At 48.1% G+C, this 27,030-nt stretch overlaps 3 protein-coding genes across 4 annotated transcripts in view; all 3 read left to right on the top strand.

The window, feature by feature from the left end:
- The first annotated feature begins 1,485 nt into the window (after positions 1-1,485).
- Positions 1,486-2,280, top strand: LOC117026684 (40S ribosomal protein S3a-like). The gene is made up of 2 exons (XM_033113646.1): positions 1,486-1,726; positions 1,976-2,280. Exons 1-2 carry the CDS (start codon positions 1,486-1,488, stop codon positions 2,278-2,280), a joined length of 546 nt encoding a protein of 181 aa, XP_032969537.1.
- Positions 2,281-7,986: 5,706 nt separating this feature from the next.
- On the top strand, positions 7,987-14,854 carry MOB3C (MOB kinase activator 3C). 2 transcript variants are annotated; one of them, XM_033113644.1, is made up of 4 exons: positions 7,987-8,165; positions 11,513-11,981; positions 14,092-14,294; positions 14,611-14,854. In XM_033113644.1, exons 2-4 carry the CDS (start codon positions 11,564-11,566, stop codon positions 14,638-14,640), a joined length of 651 nt encoding a protein of 216 aa, XP_032969535.1. In that variant the 5' UTR covers positions 7,987-8,165; positions 11,513-11,563; the 3' UTR covers positions 14,641-14,854. The 2 variants fall into 2 exon arrangements, with proteins under 2 accessions (XP_032969535.1, XP_032969536.1); XM_033113645.1 differs by lacking the exon at positions 7,987-8,165 and adding an exon at positions 8,170-8,282.
- Positions 14,855-18,877: 4,023 nt separating this feature from the next.
- MKNK1 (MAPK interacting serine/threonine kinase 1) overlaps positions 18,878-27,030 on the top strand; it is a 38,251-nt gene continuing 30,098 nt past the window's right edge. Inside the window, exon 1 of the mRNA XM_033113643.1 lies at positions 18,878-18,998. The gene's annotated coding sequence lies outside the window, so the exon portion shown is untranslated. The remainder of the gene's footprint in view (positions 18,999-27,030) is intronic.

The raw sequence follows: 27,030 nt of genomic DNA, 5'->3' as shown, positions 1-27,030 counted from the left end.
AAAAAAGGTGAAAGCACTTTGTAAACCAGAAAGTTCCTTACAACTGTCAGTTGTTGCTACAGTGTCCCATGGGAGGAGGTAAAATAAACAATAGCCCATTTTTCAGGGTTTATAGTCCAAAGGGGAAGACAAAATCTCATGAGCTTAACCAAGGAGCATATCTGCAAAGCATTAAGAACTTTCTGTGCCAAGGGCTCCCCCCTGAGGAGGGTTGGTTCCAGGCAGCTGATGTAAATGCAGGAAGACTTCTTGAAAGAGAAGAGCACACCCTTAGTTCTCTTAGCCTTGGACAAAGCTACGTTCCTAGCGCTGCTTCTTGAAAAAGCCCTATGGCAAGCTGGATAACAAGTGTGGGAAGTTCCAGGCTATACTTGCTGTGGAATCCAGACTCCTGGAATACAGTGTGAATCTCCAAGACGGGGACCCCATCCACACCCAAATTAATGCTTCCTGGCTGTGGGAGACACAATTTTCCCACCAACAGGAAACAAAGAGGAGGAATCTAGACGTTCTCCCAGAAGAACTGCGGGGCAGAGTTTGAGGTGTCATCCTAACATGTCCAGTGCCTTCTTCTCCTTTAGGGGAACTGTCTTTCTCTCTTTCCTACCCCTCCAACCTCCCTCTGGAGGGAAGGACAACTTCACAGCTCTAGAAAGACAAACCTTCCTCCCTCCCGGGATTGATAAGAGGAAAAAATGAGAAAATACATCTAAAGCACAGATATATAGACAGCTTTACACCATCTATGAAAGGATTTTATTATCATTACTTATCTTTGGGCTTATCCTTTCACTCTCTATGCTTTAGTTTTCCCCTGTACTTTGAGATTAGACTGATAGCCAAGGGCCCTTCCCTTTAAGAGCCACCCCTCTCTGACCTGTTGTTCTTTAATGATCTTCTGCAGCCTCAGCCTAATTAGCTATGAAGTGAGACACCTAGGCCTGGTGGAAATTCCTCAAAAGATTGAGACCATTGTCATTACCCACAAAGCAAGGGCAAAGTCTGCACCTGGCCCACATATAGAGCCCTCAATTAATACTTATGGAATGAATGAATGAACAAATGAATGAAACGTGCTGTTTCCACCTCACCATGCTGTCTCTAAAATGTTAAATCTATACTAATTTACTACTGCTACTATTAATAGAAGACATCACCCCAGCTTTCTGGGAGGTCCCCTATTTTTACTTCATCCCACAAGTAATGTGAGAACCAGGAAGAAGTTTTCTTAGTCTATTCAAGTAGCTATAACAGAATATCATAGCTAGGGTGGCTTATAAACAACAGAAGTTTATTTCTCACAGTTCTGGAGGCTGGGAAATCCAAGACCAAGGCACCTAAAGAGTCAGTGTCTGGTGAAGACCCGCTTCCTGATGCATAGATGGCCATCCTCTCTGTGTCCTCACATGGTAGAAAGGGAGAGGAGCTCTCCATGGTCTCTTTTATAAGAACACTAGTCCCTTTTTCGGCTCTCTGAGCAGCACCATGGCGGTCGGCAATAATAAGCACCTTACAAAAGGTGGTAAGAACGGAGCCAAGAAAAAAGTGATTGACCCATTTTCTAAGAAAGATTTGTATGATGTGAAAACACCAGCTATGTTCAATATAAGAAATATTGGGAAAATACTAGTCACAAGAACTCAAGGAACCAAAATTACATCTGATGGTCTCAAGGGTCGTGTTTTTGAAGTGAGCCTAGCTGATCTGCAGAATGATGAAGTTGCATTTAGGAAATTCAAGTTAATTACTGAGGATGTGCAGGGCAAAAACTGCCTGCTAATTTCCACGGCATGGATCTTACCCGTGACAAAATGTGCTCCATGGTCAAAAAATGGCAGACCGTGATTGAAGCTCATGTCGATGTCAAGACTATCGATGGTTTTTTGCTTCGTCTGTTCTGTGTTGCTTTTACTAAAAAAACGCAACAATCAGATTTAGAAGACTTCTTATGCTAAGCATCAACAGGTCTGCCAAATCCGGAAAAAGATGATGGAAATCATGACCCGAGAGGTGCAGACAAATGACTTGAAAGAAGTGGTCAATAAATTGATTCCCGAGAGCACTGGAAAAGACATTGAAAAGGCTTGCCAGTCAATGTATCCTCTCCATGAAGTCTTTGTTAGAAAAGTCAAAATGCTGAAGAAGCCCAAGTTTGAATTGGGAAAACTCATGAAGCTTCATGGTGAAAGCAGCAGCTCTGGAAAAGCTACTGGGGAGGAGACAGATGCTAAAGTTGAACAAGCTGATGGATATGAGCCCCTAGTCCAAGAATCTGTTTAAAAATCTGACTTTTCATGGTGACAAATAAAACCTGTTGCTGATGGGAAAAAAAAAGAACACTAGTCCCATCATGAGGGGTCCACCATGGTGACCTCATCACTTCCTAAAAGTCCCACCTCCAAATACCATCACATTGGGGATTAAGTTTCACCATATGATTTTGGGGGGGGACACAAACATTCCATCTACAGCAGAGATTCCCAAACCTTAGTCTTCTATATATATATATATCACTGGGGACCTTGCTAAACAGTTTCCTGCACCTACCCCAGAGATTACTGAAACAAAATCTCTATAAGAAAGGCCTTGCTTCTTGTGTGTCTCCTTTTTTAAACTTTTTATTGTTGAAATTTTCATACATACACAAAAGTAGAGCTAATGGTATAATGAACCCCAATTCCCTATCACCCAACATGAAAAGTTTTCAACACATGACAATCTGGTTTCTTTTAAACCCCCACCCAGTTTCCCTCCAAATCCCGGACCTCATTTTTTTTCATCCATGTATACTTCTGCTTATATTTCTAAAAGACAAGTACTTTAAAAAAAATTCCTAAATTAATTAACAATAATTCCTTAATATTATAAAATGTGAAGTCATATTCCAATTTCCCCAGTTGTCTCATAACTTTTTTTTACAGTTGATTTGTTCAAATCAGGATCTAAACAAGATCCACACCTTGGAACTAAATATAACTTTTAAGTCAGTTTAAAAAATAATATTTTTACATAGTTTTAGGCTCGCATAGAAGTTTCAGAAATCATACAGAGAGTTCCCATGTACCCGTCATGCAGCTTCTCCCAGTGGTAACATCTTACATAACAATAGTATAATTATCAAAACCAGGAAATTGACAGTAGTACAATAACATTCAAACTACAGACTTTATTTGGATTTCACCAGTTTTTGTATATACTCATTTTTCATTTTTTTCCTTTTGCTTATAGTCCTCGGACAGTTTATTACATGGATAGGTTTGTAGACCCATAATCAGGATACAGAACTGTCACCCAGAGAAAGTCACGTGTGCTATGTAATCAAACCCTCCTCCTAATCAAACCCCTAACTCCCGGCAACCATTGATCTGCTCCCCATTACTACAATTTTGTCATTATGAGAACATATATAGTGAAATCATATAGTATTGTAACCTTTTAAGATTGAATTTTTTTCGCTGAACATAATGCCTTTGAAATCCAGGCAAGTTATTGCAAGTGCCAATAGCTGGTTTGCTTTATTGCTGAGTAGTATTCCGTATTAAGTCACTTCTACCTTATAGGTATCCATTCATCTCTTTAGTTTTCTTGCCATTTACTTGTTCAGAATCTGCCCTACAGAATTTTTCTCATCCTGAATTTTGCTGATTTCATCTCCATGGTTCCATTTACTTGTTGCTCTATTCCCAGTCATGCCTGTAACTGATAGTTAGATCTCCAGAATCAGATGGTCTTCTGGAAGGAACCCCCATCCCCATTGGCAACTCTGAGGCAAGTGTTACTGTAGAGGAAGGAAATACCACGGGGCCTGGGACAGTCTGAGGAGGCCTCCTATAGGAGAAGGATTTGAACTGGGGTAGTGCTCCAGACAGCAGCCCCAGAGGCTGTGTCCGGCCAGAATGTCCTGTGCAGGCTTTGTAATGGGTTTTGTGGAAGGCTGAGCTTAGGACACTGGTGAAACTGCATCTGCCTCCCGGACACTCCAGCCACTCACCAACTAGTACCTCCATTCCTGAAACACCCCTAAGCTTGGAACTAACCCAGGTGGTTGGAGGACAGGCACCTGAATGGGGGCAATGCCTACCAGGGCCATGTTGGAGGTCAAATGAGGTGGGTCCATGAAATTGTCCTAAGGGTCTATGCACACCAGTCTTCCACCACAGCCTCCAGAGACTTCCTTCCCAACATGGAAGACCTGAAACCTGGAGAGGTGAGGGCTACGCCTCCAACTCAAGGGGTGGGCAGGGAGCCGGGACAGAAGACCGACCTTGGAGTGTAGAACACTTGCGTCTTAGGTTTTCAGAGTCAAGAGGTCCCTCCTGCTCTTCTGAGGGGCTGAAACCCTCTGAAGCCCATGTCACAGGGCACTGTGCCACCTTTGCTTGCACATTCCCCTCCCCTCTACCCTGCACCCCAAAAGTGAGTACAGCTATCCAGGCTACATGGTTGGACAGCTCTGAAGCATCGAGTGTCCCCTCATTATGCTGGCTCTCTGCCCCATCTTCAAGGACCGTAGGAACAAGTGCAATCCCTCTTCTACACAAAAACCTGCTGGGTGCTTGAAGGCAGCACCCCAAACAGACTGGCCACGGCCTACTGTTTACAAGGACTATCACATCTGATCCTTACGGCTCTTCTGTGGGGCATATATTGTTGTTGTTGTTGTTGTTGTTTCCACTTTACAGAAGGGGTAATAGGCTCAGAGAAAATAAATGTCTTGTCCAAGGTCACACCACACAAAATTTTAATGTATATCCTTTTCGACCTTGTCTTTTTCAAATTAAAGGAAGTCTAACCTCAATTCCTCTTACTGCAATGAGGGTATCCTTTGCTTTTTCATCAATGTGCCAGGATGAAAGACACTGCCTTCTGAGCAGAAAGGGACAGAAGCTAAAAATAGAAACTTTTTCTTGGGAAATTGAGAAGGTGGGTCTCATCAGGCTACAGGAGTGTCCAGAAACCTGGTGGGATGAGCTGGGGGTGCAGTAGCTCATTCTGAGAGGAGTATGGGAATGTGGAAACTTGCTTGGCATAAGAAGGGCTGGAGAGAGCCAGGGAGAGGCTACTCTATATCAGTGGAGTCACTGGGTATAGGTCCACAGGGACAAGAGCCAGAAGCTGGTCCTGAGAAGGCACTTGGAATGGTATGGCTAGAAGATGCTTTGTAATGCAGATGGAGAAAGTTGAAGCCCAAAGAGGGGCAGAAGCTTTCCCAGAGACACAGCAGGGCGGGAGCCCAGGTCTGGATACCACCCCACTGCACTTGGAGCTCCCATCAAGGAGTCGTGTTCCCGGACTGTGCAGTGGAGAAGGGTCCAACCTCAACTAAGTTCTCAGTGGCTCCCACCAAGCTTCAGAGACAGGGCCATATTTGAGCCATTTATCATACTCAGGACACAGTGGGAGGGAACAGTGCCTGCCCTGTGTAGGTTTGCAGTGCTGTAGGGTCACAGTGTGCCATCAGAGAAGACGGGTAACCCAAGGTCACACAGCTACTATGTGGGAAAGCCAGGAAGACCTTGTTCTCCAAGGTCTGGGTCTTCTCAGCCCCAGCAGAGCCTCCTGGAACAGTATCTCTAGCCCAGACTGAGAGCCACAGGAAGAGGATCCAGGTGTTTAAGGGATCTGGGCTATCTCTGGCTTCTCCCAACCCTTCAATCTGTCAGCTGGTATTGTGGCAGACACCCAGGGCTCCTTGGGTGAGCTGGAAACTTCTGAAGTTCCTTCCAAATGGATCAGCTATATTTCCCACAGTGTAAGATTCTGTGCTTTTCACTCTTCCCAGGCAAACTCCTGCCCATCCTATAAAACCCAGCTCGAGGTACAGCAAATGACTATGTACAAAGCCACAGAGGGAGTCACATCACATTCCAAAGAATCTTACAGACCATGAGCTCCAACCACAATGCAATATAATTAGAAGTCAACAAGAAAAACATAAACCTCCCATAGGCTGAGAAACTAAAAAAACACGCTTCTAAATCATCCATGGGTTAAAGAGGAAATGACAATGAAATTATGAAATATTTAGAACTGAATGATAAGGAAAGCACAAGCAGTTTTTCTTTCCTCTGTAAGCCAAAGTCCCTGAGCCCACTTGCCAAGAACCTTCCATTGTCCCCACCAGATGCACTCTCCACCCTCCTCCACCCAACTCTAGGTCCCAGGAGCTCAACCTCTGTGTGTGTTTTATCAAGAGGTTCCCTGTCCTTGGCTGGAAGAGTAGAAGTTGGCCAATGGGGAAACCTGGCCAGAGATCAGAGGGAGGGAAGAGAGGGAGGCCCCTTTAGACCCCCAGTCCTTCACAGAATGATTGCTGTGGGCTAGATATGCCCCGCAAGCTTAGGGCACAGCTTCGTTTGGTAGCCCCCTCCTCATCGCTCCCACTCTGCCCACTCCGTCTCAGCACCCCTGCAGCTAGGGGTGACAGCTTCAGCCTAGGGTAGACAATGAAGGGATGCACTTCCTAGCCCTTTGATGATACGCCATCTGTGTGGTTGCCCTGTAGCCTGACTACACCTCTAAAGAGTACCTTCTTTAAACTCCCCTCAAAGTGCCCAATTTGGGTGTTCCACATGTTTCCTACAGTTAACCCCACTCTCACAAAGGGTTCCCCATCAGTCCGTAGCCATGTTCTCACTTCTGGATGACTGAGCTCCGACCTTGTGTTATCTGTGTGTGCTGACCTGTTGTCAACTGAGGTCAGGGATTGGGGCCACTTCATCATCTGCGATCCTGCTCTCAGTGCACAGGGTCAGGCCTAATAATGGACATTGATTAGGATACCAAACAAATAAAGGACTAGACATGAATTCCTTCTGCATATACTAGAGCGTACAAATGATTATAGAGGATTTGAAGCAGAGTTAAGACCCACACAGCAGGGTGGGGAGAACTTTAGACTGGGGCAAAAACAAGTACTCAACAAAAGAATCCTCAGTTCTGAGTTGGGATTCTTCAGGATCCCCCTTGTTCTCATGCCATTCGAGCAAGCAGAAGAGCCAGACGCAAGGAGCCCAGGGAGCATCTGTGCCAGAGTAAATGCCCTCCTCCAGCCTCCAGCTCTCCCCTACTCATGCCTGCTCACCTCCCGTACCCCTCCAGGGTGACTTCTGCAGCCCATCCGGCTGCCTTGGCCCTCCTACCCTAGAAGGGCCAAACTTTCCTCCCTTCCCAGGACAGATCCAGCCACCTGGTCCCTGGGCCTGGGGCCCACAGTGTGCATTAGGTGCTGGTGTGGGATATCTGTCTGCCCTCGGGAAGAACCCAAGTAGAAGAGTAAGGAGAGCAGATCAGGTCTTGAAGGGTTTGGATTTGGTTGGAAGAAAGGAGGGAAGGAAGATATTCCAAAGGGGGAACAGCTGGAACAAATGTCTGCCAGTGGGAAATGGGGTGTCTTCAGGTGAGGAGCAAGGAGAATCAGCCCAGTCTGAGCAAGAACTTCAGCCCTGGCAGCAGAGGTGAAAGTCTGTGGTTTGAGCACTGGTCAGGGCTAGTCCTTTCAGTGCTGGGGTGAGGGACTCACTCATGAGTCCCAGGGCATGCATGGAAGCATTTATTCATTCATTCATTCAGCAAATGGGTATGAAGTACCTGTTATGTGCCAGGCACTATGCCAGGAGCTAAGGGTATGGAAGTACATAGGACAGACCTGATCTCTTACTGAGCTCAGGCACAAGTGAGACACACATGATTCTGGGAGGGCAAGAAAACCACCATTTCTAACAGATCTTTTGTTTCTGCTCCAGACAGAAGCTGAGCTTGTCCCCATTTTACAGTTGAGAAAGCTGAGGCTGCCTCCTTGGTAGGAGCCCAAACAAACACTGAAAGGACCAGCTAGTCCTTTGCCCAACGGGAAGTTAGGAGCACAGTATAGACTTTCCGGAAAGGCGACAGTCACTGTATCTGTGTATTCGTGTGTGGGTGGGGGTCGCCATTCCCCGCCCCCTCCCCGCCCTCTGGCAGCGTCGTGGCGGAGCCCGGGAGGGCGGGGGCGGAGCTGGCGTCGCCCGGGGGCGGGAGGGCCACCGCAGCCCGACAGGGCAGGCAGGCGGACAGGCTAGAGAACCCGCAGAGCAAGAGGACCAGCAAAAGGAGGCGGCCCAGCAAGCTGGGGATGTGACCCGCAGCCAAACGAGGACTCGCGCTCACCCACCGAGGCAGACCCCGTGAGTGAGCGCCGCGCCCCACGCGTCCCCGCCGCGCAAACGATTCAGCCTTGCTTCCACTTTCATTTCTTCGGCTGTCCCGGCGTGGCACCATCCGGAAGCGACCTCTGCCTGAAGGCAGGCTGACCAGTCCTCGGTCTGGGGTCCCGGGCTCAGAGAGGCAAAAGTCGGGGTTGGGGGGTGGCGGTGTTTGGGGGGGGCGTGTCTTCGGGAGCGGAAATGTCAGCCCTGCTCTCTGTCCTACCACGGGGCTGTCACGGCAGCTGGGCTGAAGGGGGGGGGATGACCAAGGGGTGAGTTTGGGGGGCCGAGTATTGGGGGGTGGGCGCAGTCGGAGTTCAAGGCATTGAGTCCCCCAACTCTACTTTTCTCTTGGATCTCTGCCCTGCAGGGCGCCCCCACGTCACACAGTCCTAGGCTGGATTCTGGGTTCACACTGGGGTCAGCCTCTGGCAGAGCTTCTGGGCCAGGCCTGGAGGATGGCAGGTGTGGCGCTGACGGGGGACAAAGCGTCAGAAGCTGGCAGGGTCACTCTGTGGTCTTCATTTGGGAAGCCCAGATGCCCACCCATGGTGTGAGCCATCACTGGCCACTTGAGGTGTAAAAGGACACCCAGAGTTAGGAAACAGGCTAAGAGGGGGAATGACCATAGTTCAGGGAGGGAACAAACGTTCTGTGAGGGATAGAAACTCAGGAAGGGCAGGGGAGTGGGAAATGAAGAGGGACATGTGACATGGATAGAAGGGCACCTTTCGACCACCCCCACCACACTCCCACCCCCCTCCCCAAACTTACATTTTCCTGGGAAAAGACCTAGGCCTTGAAATTCTATAGCAGGAAGGTGGGACTATAGCTCACTGGTCAGGACACCCAAGTTGCTGCGGGTGCAATGGGGGAGGCTCAGCATGCTGGAAGAACAGAAATTAGGTTGGTCTAATTGGAGGGAAGATGCTTCCCCTCTCCTTCTTTTCTCCTTATCTCCACCGGTCCAGCCACCAGCCAGAGCAGGAAGATGGTCCTTTACTTTTCTCATGGGCTGAGCCCTATCTTATCCCAGTTCCCAGTTATACCATTGGAGATACCATGCAAGTAACTTGTTATGTGAATGCAAGCTCTTCAAGTTCCCTTTCTGGGCCTCAGTTTCCCCATCTGTACAAGTGGATTGGGGCAATTGATTTCTCGCAGCTATTTCAACCCTAAGATTCTGGATTCTAAGCTTACCTTAAAGTCTGAGCATCCACTATGCCAGGCCCTGATCTAGGCTGGGGGATGGGGTGAGTGGAAACACCAATGGCCAAAGAGCAGCCTCCACCCAAGGAAAAAGAGAGGGGGCTGTGGGAGGAGGTGGCATTCAACCTGACCATGTGTCGTCAAGCAAAGGGACCAGTGTAAGAAAACACACAGACCGGAAACGGGGCGGGGGGATGTTGTCCAGGGATCAGCAAGAAGCCCAGGGTGGTTGATGTCGGGAAGGGGGGCAGGAAAGGTAGGGTGAGGTGTTGAATAGCAGGGTGATGGTCTGTTGGTAACTGTCAGGAAAGGGGGCTGCAAGAAGGTGCAGAGCCAGGAGCCCCACCTAATTGCAATGTGAATAATTCTGAAAGCACCTCCCCCAAGCAGAGTTTAGAATGCAGACAGCAAATGAAGTGTGGAAGTCTCCTCCTCTTGGGTCAGGAAGCTCGGGTCCCATACTGGGGACTCTTTTGGGTGAGAAGGCAAGGGGCAGGGGATGGATGAGATGACCGGCCATATCTTTGAGGTTTTTTTTCAAGAAGGTAAGATCTTGCTGGGAGACCTGCCTCTACTCTCCAGACTCCTCTCATTTTACTTGATTGTCCCCCCTCCTGACCTGCCTCTTGTGGGTACAAAGAAGAACCCCTGTCCCGAACTTCTTCACTAGGTTCTATTACTGTCTGACGTAATACTTCCCCCAACCCGTAGGTACTGTGCCTTTGGTTACACCCAGTTGTCTCCTTGTTCCCATTCTCCTTCCCCAATCCTGTCCCAGCATTACTACAAACAAGAGAAAGGAAAATGCTCCAGTGTCAGCTCTGAGGTCAATGTCAGGCTTTGTGGCTATATTCAAGCCTCAGTCTAGGGCTGGAGTCAGGACTCCCACTGACCAGGTCAGGGTCAGGTCAGAATTCAGCCTGGAGCCAGCGCTCAGTGCTTAGCCTATATTCAGCCTTAGTGCTCAATCTGGGGTCAGAGTCAGTGCTTGGTTTGTAGCTAAATTCCAGTCTTAGCAGATACCTGGGTCTTCATTTCCCAAGACCTCACACACTCACAGGGGAGATGAGATGACTACCCTGAGAGTCCCAGAAACCTGGCCCATATCAGTATGACCCAGGAAGTTACATGGGCCTGCTACAGGAGCCACCCAGCCATGGTGGAGCTGGGTCTAGAACCCAGGACTCCTGCTTTAAGCCTATGGTTCTGATTGCTGTCCCCAAAGTCTGTTCTGAGTCTGGGATCCTTTAGCCCTAAGAGGCAAAGCAAATTCATCTGAATTCTAGGTGGGCCCAGCTGGGTGGATCTGACTACATTCTCCTACGTCCCAGTACTAGGCAAATAGTGGGTGCTCTAGGAATGTCTACTGAGTGTCAGGTGCAAGGGAAGGGAGCAGTGGCTTGTTGGGGTTTAGGGGTGAAGGAGGCTATCTTGGGGGGAAGAATTTTCAGCCACTGTTGAAGGAAGTGGCACCCTTCTAGACCTGCCACCTCCCCCTTTCCTCCAGCGCCTGCAGCCACACTCAGAGGCCGCCCAGCTGGCCATATGAGGGCCCTTTCCTCTTTCAGAGTAATAAAAGGAAAGGACATTTTTGGTAGAAAAGTCCCTTCTGCTCCCTGGGAATCCCCGGTGGCCGGATGGACTACGGGATATCCCAGAGGAAGCTGAAGGCAGGGGCCCTCCCACTACCCCTAGCACAATGCAGCCAGGCTCTCCCACGCCACAGCAGCTGGCCTCTGGGGCCCCAGGGGTCATCTCATCCAGGCCCGTGCCTCCTGAAGGGACTGCAGGAAGCTTCTGCCACCTCTCTGCTGGTCAACAGCAAGTCTAAGGAGCTGTTTGGAGCCAAGGCCCAGCCCTCTGTGAGATGCAATGAATGTAGAGTGGCAGGGGGAACAATAAGGGAGGGCTGTGGTGCTTGGCAGGGGGAACTAGGGCAGCCTGAAAAGAGGGCAGGGGCGCTGGACCCAGGGGATCTTGGAGGATTTAGAATCCAGGCAGAGGCTGTAGAGTTGGGTCAAAAGCTGAAAGATGAGAGGGAAATAATGTGTTGGAAGTCAAAGCCCATTTGGTAAGGAGCTGATCACCATGTTCCCCCATGCCCTTGGCCCTGGCAGGGCATCCTCAGGTCTTGCCCCTGGACACTTGGCCCTCAGCCCAGCCTGGCCATGGCGTTGTGCCTGAAGCAGGTGTTTGCTAAAGACAAGACATTCCGGCCACGGAAGCGCTTCGAGCCGGGCACACAGCGCTTTGAGCTGTATAAGAAGGCACAGGCATCACTCAAGTCGGGCCTGGACCTGCGCAGTGTAGTGAGGCTGCCGCAGGGCGAGAACATTGACGATTGGATCGCCGTGCACGTGGTGGACTTCTTCAACCGTATCAACCTCATCTACGGCACCATGGCCGAGCGCTGCAGCGAGACCAGCTGCCCGGTGATGGCTGGAGGGTCACGCTATGAGTACCGCTGGCAGGACGAGCGCCAGTACCGGCGGCCAGCCAAGCTGTCGGCACCACGCTACATGGCCTTGCTCATGGACTGGATTGAGGGCCTCATCAACGATGAGGATGTATTTCCCACACGCGTTGGTGAGTGCCACGTGGCAGGCAGGTCAGGCCTGGCCAGGGAGGGAGGGCATCACCAGGGCCATTTCACAGATGAGACATTTAGTTTGATATGGCAATTCTGTTGAGGGGGGGTGGTAATTTTCATCCCCATTTTGTAGAAGAGGAAACTGAGGCTCAGAGAGGTTTATTGTCTGCTCAAGATCAGGCATCTCAAGATAGGACTGCCTGAATCCCAGTTTGGGGCTCTTCTTATCTGAAGCTTGAATGCCCCTCCAGGAACCACCCTGGCAAAACCACTGTGATTCTCAGAACCTTCCAGAAGAGGTGCCTCAAGGTGCTCCTAGCAGGTCCCTGCTTGGGCTAATCTGACTTGTGGCCTCCTGGGAGTCCCCTCTGACTCCTGGCCCTGGAAAGGGAACGGGGTAGGGATTGGGCCAGATGATACCTACACCTCATGGGACTCTGAGGGCAGGATTCTCCCTTGTCAGGCGCAAGCCATGGAGCCTTTTCTTATCTTAGCTGGACAGCCTGGGCGGGTGAGGATGGGGAGGGGAGATGAGTGATGTCACCCTGGCCCTGCTTCCCCACCCAAGGGCAGAAAGAGGGGTGTTGGCCCAGGAGCTGAGCGGGCATGGCACTATGTTTGTCACAGTAGACCCACCCCCACATGGCCTCCTGTTCATTCCTGTTAAGACATTGGAAATCAGAGATGGGTGGGGCAGGATGGTGAAGCCCAGAGGGCAGAAGTCTGAATGCTGAGGGAAACTGCGCACTGAGTCACAATTCAATGCCCATGGCCTCTCCCCAGCTGATGGCCTGCCATGTACTGCACTGTCTTGCCCAACAATGGGTATCTTCATTTAACATGGGAGGAAACTAAGGCCAAGAGAGGGACAGTGCACTGAATCAGGAGGGATTCAGAACTACAGCTCAGATCTCGTGGGGCCGGGGCCCCAAGTCTAGATGGGCAGGACAAGTCTGAGGGACCTGGGCTGGGCCTGGAAGGGCTCACAGGGAGGCAGGGCTCCACCCTACCTGAGAGCAGTGAGGAAGGGGAAGGGCTCTATGGAGAGGGGTGGGCCTGTGTCTGGGCTCTATTTCCTTCTAGCCTAATCCCCAGGCCTGTGAGACCCCAGGTGTCTGTGCCTTGACCCTGGGATGGCTCTGCCACAGCAGAGAAGAGGACATGCCCACCAAGACCTCCACTCTGAGCACGGGAGACTGAGCGAAATTGTGCCATTTTCACAGATCCTGGAGCTTCTCTCGTGCAGGGTCTGTGGCATCTATCTCAGAGGGGCTCTATAGGGCAGAGCAAAGAGGGCTTGAATCCTGCCTCCAGTCTGTACTAATTAATAGTTCTGTGGCCTTGAGCAAGTGGCTCCACCTTTATGCACCTCCATTTTATCACTTCTAGAATGGCTGTCATACCCATTATCATACGAGGCTAAAGGTACAAAGGGCCCAGCACAGGACCTCGCTCAAAGATGGAAGTGCGCTATTGAATATTTGAAGGAATGAGAGATATCGGAACTAGTTCTTGAAGACTTAGTAATTCTCAGGATTGGGGGGGTGGGGTGGGTCTGGGGCCTGCTGTGTGAATGTTGCAAAGAGGAAGGAATTGGGGTGGACTGGAGAGGGATGTCAGGATCATGAAAGGCCTTGAGCAGGCACCATACTGGGAAGTCAGGACTTAATCACAAAGGCCCATGGTTTTAAAAATGAACCTCAGATGTCGATGAACTCCCCTTGGAATTGTATCCAGGGGTGTCATATGAGAGCACCTTCGGATGCCCATATTTCTGGGGAGAGTTTGGGCATCACTTTCATCATAGTCTAAGAACGGTTGGTCAGTGACCCCAACCAGGTGGCAGAGTCTTGCTCAGGATGATGGGAAAATATAGAAGGTGATTTGTATTTCAGTAGGGGAGAGGCACAGTCAGATTTGTGCTTCATTAGAAAGGGAAGTATGGGGGAAAGCAAACCACAATCTCTCCCTGTCTCCCACAGGCAAGTGTGCAAGGCCAGAGGCCTTTCTGGGTGAAGGCTGCCTGTGTGTGGGAGGACAAGGTTGGGCAGAGTTTCATACCAGGATGCTGATTCTCCCCACTTCTGCCCATCCCTGCCTCCCTAGGAGTCCCCTTTCCCAAGAATTTCCAGCAGGTCTGCACCAAGATCCTGACCCGCCTATTCCGTGTCTTTGTCCACGTCTACATCCACCACTTCGACAGCATCCTCAGCATGGGGGCTGAGGCACATGTCAACACCTGCTACAAGCACTTCTACTACTTCATCCAAGAGTTCAGCCTGGTGGACCAGCGGGAGCTGGAGCCATTGGTGAGGCCAAGCCCCCACTGCCTTCCCCACCAGGGCTAGCGTCTGAGTTTTCGGATCCAAAGCCTACCTGCTTTAAGAAAATCCAATTAGGGGAAGGCAATTCATTTAACAATGATTCTATATTCTAATAGAGAATTCATTCAAGTGTCAAATTATAAACCCAGATCTGCAGCCTGGATTTGGGGGTGGAGGTGGGGGAGGGGAGGGATGGAGGGGCCAGGTTCAGGCAGGAGAGCAGCCAGTCTGTATGTTTTGGAAAGGGGCCACCGGGCAGGTTGAGCTCCGACTGACCCCTCCCCGTCTTGTGTCTCTGCAGAGGGAGATGACAGAGCGGATCTGTCACTGAGCCCAGACCTGGACATTGTTGCCCATCAGATGGACCATCTGAACACTGAACACAGAGTGGCTAGGGGAGGGGACACTTAGTGGCAGAGGAACTTGACGGCCTTGGGACCCCTCCACATACCCAAAGTCCCTGGACTTCTGGTTCTCAGTAGTCTTGCCCATGTGTCCCCTGACTGCTTGTGAATGGAGACGGGGAGAATTTAAAGGTGGGCAAATAGATGGGAAGGAAGAACTAAATCTCCAACATGAAGTCTGGGGGTGGGGTAGGCTAGAGGGTTTTACTCTCATACTTGACCCTTCCATGGTGGTTCCCCAGCCTATGTGGGGAATTGTGGATGTGGTGGAGGTGATGGCAAGAAAGGTACAAGAGAGTGAGCAGCCTGTGTGTGAGTGAGCACAAATGATTCTGTGTGTGTGTGTGTGTGTGTGTGTGTGTGTGTGTGATTTGACTGTGGAGTGTGTCTGTGAGGGCTTGCTGCCTTAGACCCTCCCTGGCACATAGTAGGCCCTCATAAATGTTAGGTAAATGGATGGGTGGATGGAACATTGAGGACCACATGGCTAGTGAATGGACTCTTCCAGGCTTGGAGAGCCCCCATCCTGCAAGTACCTGCCTCCTTCCAAACCATCCCTGAGACATTCCAGCTGGTTGGCTCTCAGAGCATAGCTATCCACAGAGACACTGGATGTTCATTCAGCACTCCGTTACTCAGCACCCCCATGCCCAGCCCTGTACCCTGACCCACAAGTGGGGGAACTGAGGCAGGGACAGGCCCTCCCAGAGCCTCCACACTTGGGAGGCCAGAATGAAGAGCCAGAAAGGACCTGAGGATCATCTAGAGTCACTCACAGAATCCTCCATGTACATAGGAGGAAACTGAAGCCAGGAGGAGAGGAGGGAGAAACTGTCCTCACAGCAAGGTGTTAGTGGAGCTAGAGTAGAAACCAGGGGTCCTGATTGCCATCCAGGGCCTTTGGATTACTACCTAAGGAGATGAGAAGCATGTGGAAAGAGGGTTTGACAGCCCCTCTCCAGAACACAACTGTTTCTGCTTTGAGCAAGGATTTCTAGCCTGATGCCAGAGTGCCCCACCTTCCCTCAGGTCTGAGGTTATCTGCTGAGCCAGGCCTCCAAAATCATGACCCTTTTCATGGTCCAGCAGCTGCCTGATCTCTGGGGAAGCAGATGGGGCTCCTGGAGCCTGCCAGCTGGACCTGGGACTGCAGCCTCCGGAGAAGTTCCCAAGGGAACACACTGGCCCAGCAGCTTTGCCAGAGGCCCGGGATGGGGTGGGCGGTGGGGGTGTCAAAGATTCCCCCAGGGAGGACTGTGGATTGGAAGATGGATTCTAGGCTATGGCCAGTGCTGATTGCAGACATGGGTGGGAGGGGGGAATCTATTTTTGTGAAACAGAGGGAAGACTTTATTGTTATTTTTTGTAAAATAAAGGAGGCAAACTAAAGCTGCACTGGTGGGAAACTGTGGTCTGGGTGCCACATGGCTCCTGGGCACGCTGTGGAAGGCATTGGGCCAAAATGGGTCAGCGAAGGCTTTTTGTCCTGAGATCCTGGGCCATATGGAGAGCTGTTGGATGTGGTCATATCTGGCCTAGCTCTCCAGGGTGGAGACACCAAGGTTTCCCCAGGGCTCTGAGAATTCTTAACCCAGAATTCCTGGACTAGGTAGGCTACAACCCTAGGAGTGGGGAGGGCTGGCCCTTGCTTTCAGGGAACTCGGTCTCTTGAGAGAGTCTTTCCATGTTTCAGTTCAGATCACCTGACACTGGCTATTCTCACCCCATTCCTTTAATCTGGGTGGTTTATTGGAGCCAATGGATTAAGGAACAGGGCAGAAACACTGTTCTAACCCTAAGCATAGCAGAGGAAGACCTTCTCAAGAAAAGGCTGTTTGTTGGGTACCAGCTAGAACTCAAAGTGGGCGTGGCAGGACATGGGGCTAACTCTTCAGCTTATTCCCCAGGAGATACTCGAGTCTCTTAGCTCAGGTCTTTCTCATTCCACTGCTCCTTACCTTCAAGCTGCCCAGACAAGTTGAAAAACAGCTTGGTTCTAAAGAGTCAGCAAAGGCCTACTTAGAGCTCTCCCCTCTACCTGAGGAGACAGCCTAACTTTGTTCAGTGGTTCTCCTGGGAGGCAGAGGCCTAGGGGCCAGTACAAGCCCAGCCCCTGCAGTTCTATGGTAGGCCCCTTACCCCTCCATACCTCAATTTCCCCCATCTGTTTCATGACCAGGAGTTGGCGTAAGGAAATGATTGATTCAAAGCTCCTTCAATACAGTCTGTGGATCATTCACAATAATAACAGTAGCTAATGCTACATATGTGTCAGGTACAATTCTAAATGCATGAATCAAGTCAGTCTTTAGCTAGCTACCTGGCTACCTGCTTGACTCCCAGTATCTGTCCTTTCACTGTTCTAGGATCTGTAAGGCCTCCATTCTGCTGCCCCTTCTTTTGACTCATCAGAGGAGACCCCAGTCCAGCATTCGAAAAGGTGGTTCTGCTTGTACACTTCCTATGACAGGTCACTCACTCCCCCTTCAGTTATTGGACAGCTCAGACTCAGAAAATTAGGCTCTGGGCTCATAGTTGTTTTGCAATACACCATGGCGGTGAGGGTAGATTTTTCTCAGAACTGTAGTCAAGATCTGCACCTTACAAACTGTTATAAAATGGCTTTGAAAAATTCAAAGAGGAACGCTTAGAGAAGACTAGACAGAGGTAGAGAGAAAGGTGGAGACAGAAGAGAGAGCTGGGGCCTCAGCAACACAAGAGAAAAGAGCCCCCATAGGGCAAAACTTGGCAGGAGAGGTTCCTGGGAGAGACAGTGTATCGGGTAAAAAGACGGTTTGTTTGGGCAGCCAGGCTGTGGAAGGCTTTGTTTTCTTTTTGGCTCAAGATCTATAAAAATATTTGGAGCAGGGAGTAAGGAAGTGAGCCATTCTCCCACCTTGGGGCGCAGCATCCACCGATAAAGGCTGCCCCACCACATTTGGCCCTCATGGATGCTGAAGCCTCTTTTCTGAGCGTTCCTGCGGCCACTCGCTCTCCCCAGCACCGGGGAGTTGAGTGTAGTGTGCAGTGAAGGAGCCATATGCATGGCTGGAGTCCCACCTGATTTGGCAGAACCCTTCTTGAGCCCTTCCTCCTCCGAGTTCCCTAGAGCCCTCATCTCTGGTGTTAACTGAACTTGGTTGTCATAGGGGGGCCATAGCAGTTTTGAGAATCTGGATTGGAACATAGGCCTGAGTGACTCAGAAGCAGCTGGCTGTTGAGACATTCAGGGAAGAAAGGGGAACGTGGACTCTGAGGACATGAAGTTTGGATGGGCCTGGAAGGTAAAAGTGGGAAGAGGTCAGAATATACAAGGGCCTTTGAATTGGACTGAAGGATTCTGGAAGTGACTGAATATAGAAGCTTGGTAGAAGACCGCCCCCCACCCCTCCAGCCTTCACCCAGGCTGGGAAATCTAGCAAAGCCCTGAATGTCTCCTATATGTTCCAGACCTCCTTCCATCATATAGATGAGGAGACTGAGCCCAGAAGGGGGGAACAAATGTTTGTCAGGTAGATGATGGAAAAGAAGTTCGAGAGACTCTTTAGCATTGCTCACCAAACCCTCAAACAGGCGGGGAAGGGATATTGACTTAAATTTCACAATGGAGGAAATACATTTAAGAGTCAGGACCTGAATCAGCACTCTCATTACCTCATCACACTTGGCATCCTGGGAGAGAGGACAGGGACTGGTTCAAATATTAATTTATTTGCAGTTGATTTTCTCTACCAAATGAACTTTTAAGTTTTTTTTTATGTTGAACTAGTGGGGGTAATGCTTTACTCAAGGAGAAACTCTCATAGTGAAATTATAGACACCCAAACCTTTTAAGAAATTTTACAGAAGTAGCTCTTATTTTAGAAAAGACTGGCACCATTTCCCCATATGTAAAAGGCATTTAAAAAATTCTTTCCTGGCATTCCGAAGCTTCGGTAAATGTTAATTACACCTGCCGCTTACAGGGCTCCACCCTTCTGGCGCTTCCCTGGCTTCCCGACCTTCACCCGGAAGATAGCCTCCAAGGAGCCAAGCCCCACCCACTACTCAGCAAGCTCCCCGCCCCTCTCACGCCTGCGCAATTTACTTAGCTCGCCCCCACCGTCTCCCTGGGCGTAGCCATCAGGGCGCAGGCGCAGATCCGCCCCCTCACGCCCCTTCGGTCGGTCCCGCCCCCTCGGGTCTAGTACCGCCTTTTCCGCGTTCTCGGCGTGGCGACCTGCTGGCAGGGGGACGCGCGACCGTTCCCGCGTCGAGTCAGCTGAGGCAAAGGCGAGACAGCGAGGTATCCCTGCAAGTGAAGTGTGACGGGCGGGGGGCGGTCTCTGAGTGAGTCCGGTGCCCCGGACAGAGAAGTCGGGACCTTCAGAACGGCCCGAGGTCACGACGCGATTCTGCTGCGGGGGGACAGCCGCAGGGGACGCTTCTTTAGGACTCACTTCAGAGTTCCGTCTGTTACGAGCTCAGGGCGCAGCGTGTGTCCCCTGTCGGGGCTCGGCCTGTGCCTAGGGTCGTGGCTTGGGTTGTGACAGGTGTCCGAGTTCGGAGCTCAGTCTGGGACCAGTTTGAGACTCATTTCCTCTGTGGCTGGGCTCAAGGCTCAGAGCAGCCCGATATCTTGAATAGTTTTTCATGTGAGGATTTTCTAATATCTGTGTACTACATTATTTTAAAGTTAACTGTTTTCGTTCGGGTCGCTGTACAGTGAGGAGAGAGAATAGTGTCAGGTGCAGTCTCTCTCCGTAGGGAGTTTCTAGGCCAGCAGATGGTCGGTAGCAGATCAGAGCAGGCTTCGGGGAGCTGAGTGAAGTATTGGCAGTGCTCCGCTTTGGGTCAGCCCTGGATTCATATCTCACCTCTGCCACTTCCTGTTTGTGTGTCCTTGGGCAAGTTATTTCCCCTCTCAGAGCTTTAGTTTCTTCTGTATAAAAAAGGTATAGTAGGGTCATTGTGAAAGTTAAATAGGATTACATGTGTCACCTAGTATGGCACCTGGCATGAAATGGGTTGCTGAATACTTGGTGCATGCAATGGGTGTAATTTATATGAACTACGTCGTTTTAGACTAGGGGACTTTAGCAAGGCCCGGGGAGAAGAATTGTTGTGACCTAGGTCCTGAAGCTTCAGTGGGACTTACAGATGGAACTGACCTTGCAGGAGGGAAGGGAACTAATGCTTATTGAACAGTGCCCATATGCCAAGTGCCATGCTGGGCAATTGATACATATTGTCTCACTGGATCCTCAGCTACCAGCCAAGTGCTTTCTGCCCCACTACCCTTAGCTCCAGCCCCTCTAAAGAAGGCGAGGCTGGAAGAGACCCTGGGTTGGGTTTTTATATGGAGCTGGGCCAGCTAAAGATTTTGGTGCCCCACTCTCCAACTTCTCCCACGCCAGCTCTTCCCTTTCTGTGATCCAGAAGAATAATGGGTTCTTGACTTTGTCTGGGAGGCCTATTACTATAGTGCTGTAGAAGATTTTGATTGTTAGAGGACCTGGCAAGTGAGCATCTCTTAAAGTCAGATTGCATGAACTTGGGCTATTACAGAGAGAAGCCCTACGAACAGGAGTGGTTGGATTTCTGCACATTGGATTTCCAAAGTGCATGTGGTTTCTTGTTATGTGGTCCCATAGTAATCTAGTAACTTGATTCCTTTGACATCCTCTTCATGGGTGCCCATATTATCTTCCTGAGATAGTGTTCTCATCATGTTATATCTCTGCTCAGAAACCTTAGCAGGCTTCATTGCCTACTATATAGATTTTGGACTCCTTAGCCTCATAGACACGTTCCTCCATAATCTGTTCCCAAACCTCTCTCCTGTGCTGTTTCCCTTTGTTCTCCCAAACCTGCACCCTGTGCTCCAGTCAAAACAAACTACTTTTTGTTACTCAAACACTCCCTGCGTTTTGCTTTGCTTGTATTCCCTTCCCCTGGACTTCTGTCCTCCTCCTTATCTTTCAAGGCCCATATCTCATGTGAAACTTCTCTGATCCCCCTGCTAGATTAGTTGCCCCCCGTCCCATCCTCTGTAGCAGAGGCCGCACGTCTAACATAGCTCCGACCGCAGTCTGCCTTGGAGTATATCAATCCATATGTACTGTGAGTACATTGGTGGCAAAGGGCCATGTCTGTTTCGTCCTTCCTCTGCCTGGCACGTAGTAGGCCTCTGCAGTGTTTGCAGTTGAATGAGTCAGTGACATTTTTTTATTTACGCGCTTTGGTTTTTGTTTTATGAGCTTTCAGGTTCAGAATGGGCCTTTGTGTTTTTCCTTCTCTTTGTGCCTAAGGAGAGCCCTAGTGCAGATTGATCATGCCCTGATTACAAGCATCAAAGGCGAGAAAGTGAAGGAGTTCTGCAAGGCAGGATTCTTCATTGCTGCTCTTGTTTTCAGGCTCATGTCTTGCCTTTGCTGTGAGTTTTGTTGGAAGGGAGGTGGCACTCTGTTCAGGGACCTGCACTGAGTGTGATATAGTTCACAAAGGGGAAAGCGCACAGGTGGTTTACTAATCAATTGTCCTGCCCTTGGCCTTGGCCCCTCGCATCTGGGAACCAGCAACTACACATTCACATTTTTCCTTGCCAACAGTTTCAGCATATGGAACAGAAAGCTCTTTGCTGATCATAGGAAAACATACATCACTGGAGGTAGAAGGAACTTGGGAACCATCTGGTTCTACCTCTTTAGTTTTACAGATGGGGAAAGGCCCAGAGGGGAAAAGATTTGAACAAGATTGCACAAGGAATCAGTCAGTGGTAGAACTACTACAGGAAGTGAAAAGTGCTGGCTCTGAGTTTTTTTCCTAGTCTACTACATTGTTAACATAATATCTAACATTTATTGAGCACTTACTATGTGGCAGATAACTGTTTTAAGTGCTTAATATGTATTCAAAACTGTTTTATAGACCTGGAAACAGATAAGAAGAAATCATTCAGATCTACTTTAAGATCCCACAACTCTGGTTTTTAATATGGTTTTAATAGCAGTCATTTCCTAACCAATAGGATGGTACAGTTCTCCCAAGAACTTGCTCCCAGGTCACCCTACCTCTGTGAGTGAGAGACATCCTCCCAGCTTTGTCTCCCTATATCCTGGAGAGGTGTCTTGAGAGGAATCCAGAGTGAGTTGAAAGAATGATTGGAGGAATAAAGCAAGCCAACATGGGTATTAGTGGATCTTTAAAAACTGCATGTTTGTCAAGTCAGACGGTAAATGCAGAGTTTTAGAATAAACTCAGTCCAGGATCTTTCTGTAAAGATTCCCTAGTCAAGGGTGGCCAGAGTCAACTCAGTAAACACATATCGAGCTCTTGCTATGTACAAGACACTAGTACTGAGAAATACACACAGGAAAACTCCACATTTCCTGCCCTCCTATAAGTAATTGTCTTCTCTGAGCCTTCTCCCTGCAGTGTAGTTGGGAAGGTAGAAAAGTACATAAATAACTGAAATCAGACTGACTATGGTAAATGTAATAAAGAATGTAAAAAAAAGTGGGACTTTGGGAGAAGGAGAAATCAATCCCAACACGACTAAAGGGGGTCTAGAGGAGGATTCGTGGAGGTTGAAAATTTATGCTGGGCCTTGGAGGAAGTTAATTCCTGTGAGAAGGAGCATCTTGACCAGTGGTCTAGAGGTGGAAATGAGCAGGGTGTGTGTGTGTGTGTGTGTGTGTGTGTGTGTGTGTGTGTGTGTGTGTGTGTGTGTTGGAGGAGAGGAATGGAGTTGGTGAGGAGGGAAAATAAGCTGAAATGGTAGATCGTGGCCAAAATGTAGAGAAGGGAGTGGGGAGAAGAACACTAACATTTATCGAGTGTCTGCTCTGCTTTGTGGCTTGCAATATGTTAGATGCTTTATGTACTATAATTTAGTTAATCCTCACAATCCTGTAATATGGGGCTATTTATCCCCAATTTAAAGATGAAGAAACGAGACCTCAGAAAGATTAAATGACTTGCCCAAGGTCAGGTTACTAGTAAGTGGCAGAGCTTGGTCCAAACCTATGAGTGGTGGAGTCAAAGACCCATGTTCTTTCCATTGTGTGGCAAGGCTCCAAATGCACTGACTAGTGGCTGCAGAATGGAGGCTAGACTGGAGCAAAGAAGGTTCCAGAATAGGGACATCGATGAGGAGGCTGTTGGAATAGTCCAGTTCAGGCTTCAACTGTGAACCACTGACTGACTTTGGAAACTGCTCGCTCTAAATCTGTTTGATTGGTTTATTATGTTAGCATTATGGCAGCTCGTGTAACACCATACATCAGTGTACGGCCATTCTTAGTTAGTAGAATCTTAGAATCAGTTTACAGGGGCTTCTGGCGCTCCTCTGTTTCAGGCGAAGGTTCTCGTGTAAGATTAGCAGTTCATTACAAGTGTCGAGGGAGGAGACCCATTTGGCACATACTCTTCCTTCTTTTTCTTACCCTCAAATTCAACAAGAATCTTTAATGGAGGAAAGAGGACTGCACGTGGAGTCAAGAGGCAGGCGTTCAAGTCCTGTTTCTGCTCATTATCATCCGTGAGTCTTCCATCTCAACTTCTTTCCTGTAATATAGGGGGTATTTTTCATTCACTTCTGAGATCTCTTGCTAATGTCATGTATTGCCTTGCTCTTTCTGCCTTGCGGCAGTATTAGGAAGTAGCTAAGAATATGAACCTGGATTCAGAGAGACTGGGGTTTAAATTTGAGCTTCTCATCCTTCTTATACGAGACAGTAATGAGATGTATAGACTCTAGACGTGGACTGCCTGGGTTTGAGTCCTGGCTCTATCACTTGCTAGCTGTGTGACTTGGGCAAGTTATTTAACCTTCCTAGGTCTCAGTTTCATCATCTATAAAATGGGGATAGAAATACTACCTATCTCATGGGGTTATGAGGATTGAGATAACTTATGTTAAACACTTAGCACAGTGCTTGGTACATTGTAGATGTTCAGTGAATGTCAGCTTTAATAGTAATAATATTAACAATTATTAATGTCCAGTTAGGTATTGTTTTTGTAGAAAATACATTTATTAAGGCCATTTCCCCTACTGTCTTATTCAGACACTGTTGTCTTCTCTTTCTTTCCATTGCTCCATCAGGAAACTTTGAAATACTAGATTGTTTCATCACAGGGTTGCAAAGCATAACATGAAAGAAAGTGCCTGTAGGAAAAGGGCCAATAAAAAGTCATGGGCTCATTAGAAAAATCTTACCTGACTTGTATTTTCACCCACCTCTCTCCATAGTAAACAGGAACAGAGCAATGTATTTATTCCCTTTTGCACAGCCTTCAGCAAAAATGCTAAGCAAGACCCTTCCAACTCACCAAAAAGTACAATAATAGTATCTCTGGAAAAGTGGTGCCTAATTTGGTTCTTCTTTCTCTCCACATTAAACCCCTCTGGCGTTGACTTAAGCCATTTCTTCTTGTTCCATTTTCCATTAATATGGAAAAGTTCCTTCAGATTATAAAGGGAAGATGAGATCAAGATTTTCTCATGAGAACCTTTTGTGTACTTAAAGCCAGAATTGAGTTAGGCGTCATCTTCTCTTCTCCCGGCTAAACAGCCTTGGTTTCTTTTGCCTCACTCTTAAAACCTATTTTCCGTTGCTTGGATCTCATTGGTCATGCTTCTTTTCTTTCTCTTTGGTTTTTCTACTTCTTGGCAGTGACCCAGACTGTGCTTAGTCTGCTAATAAGAGTCCAACTAAAACGGTTTAAGGGAAGAATAACTTCAAATGTTTCCATTCATTCATTAACATTTATTGAGTGTTTGCCTCGTGCCAGGCCCTGTGCTAGCATAGGGGACCCAGAGATGAATCAGACACAGTCTCTGCCCTGTCCCTAGCTCACAGTCTAGGGGCAGATGTGCAATAAAATGTTACAGGTGCTGTAACTGAATTACACAAGTGTGGGAAGCTGGAAATTGTTTAAAACAATTCAGTAGAAGCAGTCTTTTTTTGCCTGGACTGTAGGTCAAGACTTCTGTAGAGGAGTGGTTAGACACAATGCGGGACAAGTGGTCTGGGGCAAGTCTGTGGAGGCCCTGAGTGACAGCACAGGAGATTGGTTATTCCAGAAGCAGTGGAGACTCACTGAAGGTGTTGGAGCAAGGAAGTGACAGGCTTAAATCTGGCTTTCAGTCTTACCTGCCCACCACTGATGTTTTCTATCTTGAAATCCAACCATATGATGGATCTCTTGATGTCTACTTGGGGGTTTTATGCTCTAAAACTTGTATGGAAAAAGCTCTGGGAAATTTTCATTTCCTTTACAGCAAGAAATTGATGAAGAATTGAGAGAGAATTGGGCGCCCATCCTATACAAGACCCAGTGGCAGGCCAATCTGTGTAGGTGTAGTCTGGCCACATTCCCCCTTCCCTAGCGCTATACCAAGAAGGGACGAAGGAATGAGGAGAGGATTTGACGGCTCATCTGGGTATTCAGTAAGATTCAGGCACTGCAAGAGTCAGTTCTTGATGAAGAGGAAAAGAGACCCAGAGAAATTTGGAATGGTGCCAGAAGGAATCAGGGCTAACCAGGCACTCAGAATCCTGTTATGTATCTGAAAACCTCTTACTTCACTAACAGTTTATTCTCTCCTGCTGCCCAGTTGAAGTTCAAAGGTGTTCATGGTTGTCTCCTGACGAGTTGTGGCCTTAAGGAGCAAGAGTATAACCTGAGTTTCTTTGGGCCCCGGAAATACCGTATTTCCCCGAAAATAAGACCTAGCCAGACAGTCAGCTTTAATGCGTCTTTTGGAGCAAAAATTAATATAAGACCTGGTATTATATCATAATATATTATATTATGTTATATTATTATATTATAAAGTTTAATTATATTTTATAATAATAAATATTATATTATAGTAAAATAAGACTGGGTCTAATACTAATTTTTGCTCCAAAAAACACCTTAGAGCTGATTGTCCAGCTAGGTCTTATTTTCAGGGAAACACAGTAGTTCCTTTGAGCCACAGACATTTGTTTGGGAATAAAAAGCACAATAGAAGGGTTTATTCTATGTGCTAACATTCTCTCTTAGACAATAAAGACATATTTTTGTGGATGAAATAATTCATTCAGATATTTACTGGAGTCTTTTTTTGTGCCAGATGCTATGTTAGATGCTGGAAATACATAGATGAAAAGATGTGTGCCTGCCTTTGAAGAGCTTATGGCCCAGTGGGAAAGCCACAGATGCATGTGTATCGCCAGCTCGAAGTATTATAATAGTAAACTGTGGGTTCAAGTAAGTGCTGGATGAAGTAGAAAAAAAGAGTCAGGGACTGCTTCTGTAGTTTGTGGGACTACTTTCAGTGATTTGTGATGGGCCTTGAAGGAAGAATAGGTGTTTTGTTTCTTTTTTTTTTAATTGGTAAATGAAAGAGATATTTACATTTTAAAAAAAAATTTTATTGGGGAACAGTGTGTTTTTCCAGGACCCATCAGCTCCAAGTCAAATCGTTTTCAATCTAGTTGTGGGGGGCGCAGCTCCCTGGCCCATGTGGAAATCCAACCGGCGACATTGGTGTTAATGAACATTGCGCTCTAACCAACTGAGCCAACTGGCTGCCCGAATAGGTGTTATTTTTCAAGAAGCTACGTTACAGGCTGAGGGAAAGCCTGACAGTATGAGTATTTGAAGCTTATGAGATTGGAGGAGAAAGAGAAATTAGAAATGATTTAAAGATTCTGTTGCTGGATAACTGGTAGGATGATATAATCTGATAGAGAAGAAGGGAAAGGAGGAAAGAAGCAGTGAATGGGGGTTGGGGATGAGTCCAGTTTGGGACACGTGATTTGAGGAAATGGTGTAACACATCTGACTTCCAGTTAGAAAACTAGAAAACTCTTTGGAAATTTTGGCACAAGGGTCCAGAATTCATATTTAAACTGCATTTTTAGTGCTTTTCCACTGGGAAGAGGGGGAGTACACATTCATCTTGTAGAGAAAGTCACAAATCAATTTTGACACACGACAGCTAGAGCCACAAGATTAAAAATAGCAGTGGGCAGATAGAAAACTAGCAATAATTATGCATTTGGCATAAAACCTTGTTCCCATTCATGCCACCTGCTACTGTCAGCATCTACTTTATTTTTCTGTCTCTGTTGTCTCTTGCCTGTGCGACTTGGACAACAGAGAAGTGTCAGCTTTTACTTTCTACATGAGACTCCTCAGCAAACAGAGGAGTCCATATCTTCCTCCACGTCCAGTTATGTCTTTTTGGTTCTGGAATCCTACAGTGAAAACAGAATCTGAAAACTTTTACTCAGACCCTTGTTAAATCATCAAATGCTCAGTATCAACACTTTCAAATG

Source organism: Rhinolophus ferrumequinum, chromosome 9, assembly GCF_004115265.2.
Source record: "Rhinolophus ferrumequinum isolate MPI-CBG mRhiFer1 chromosome 9, mRhiFer1_v1.p, whole genome shotgun sequence".
In the NCBI taxonomy this organism is placed as follows: domain Eukaryota; kingdom Metazoa; phylum Chordata; class Mammalia; order Chiroptera; family Rhinolophidae; genus Rhinolophus; species Rhinolophus ferrumequinum.
Note: the sequence above shows the minus strand (reverse complement) of the source record. Positions and strands in the feature narration are given on the sequence as shown.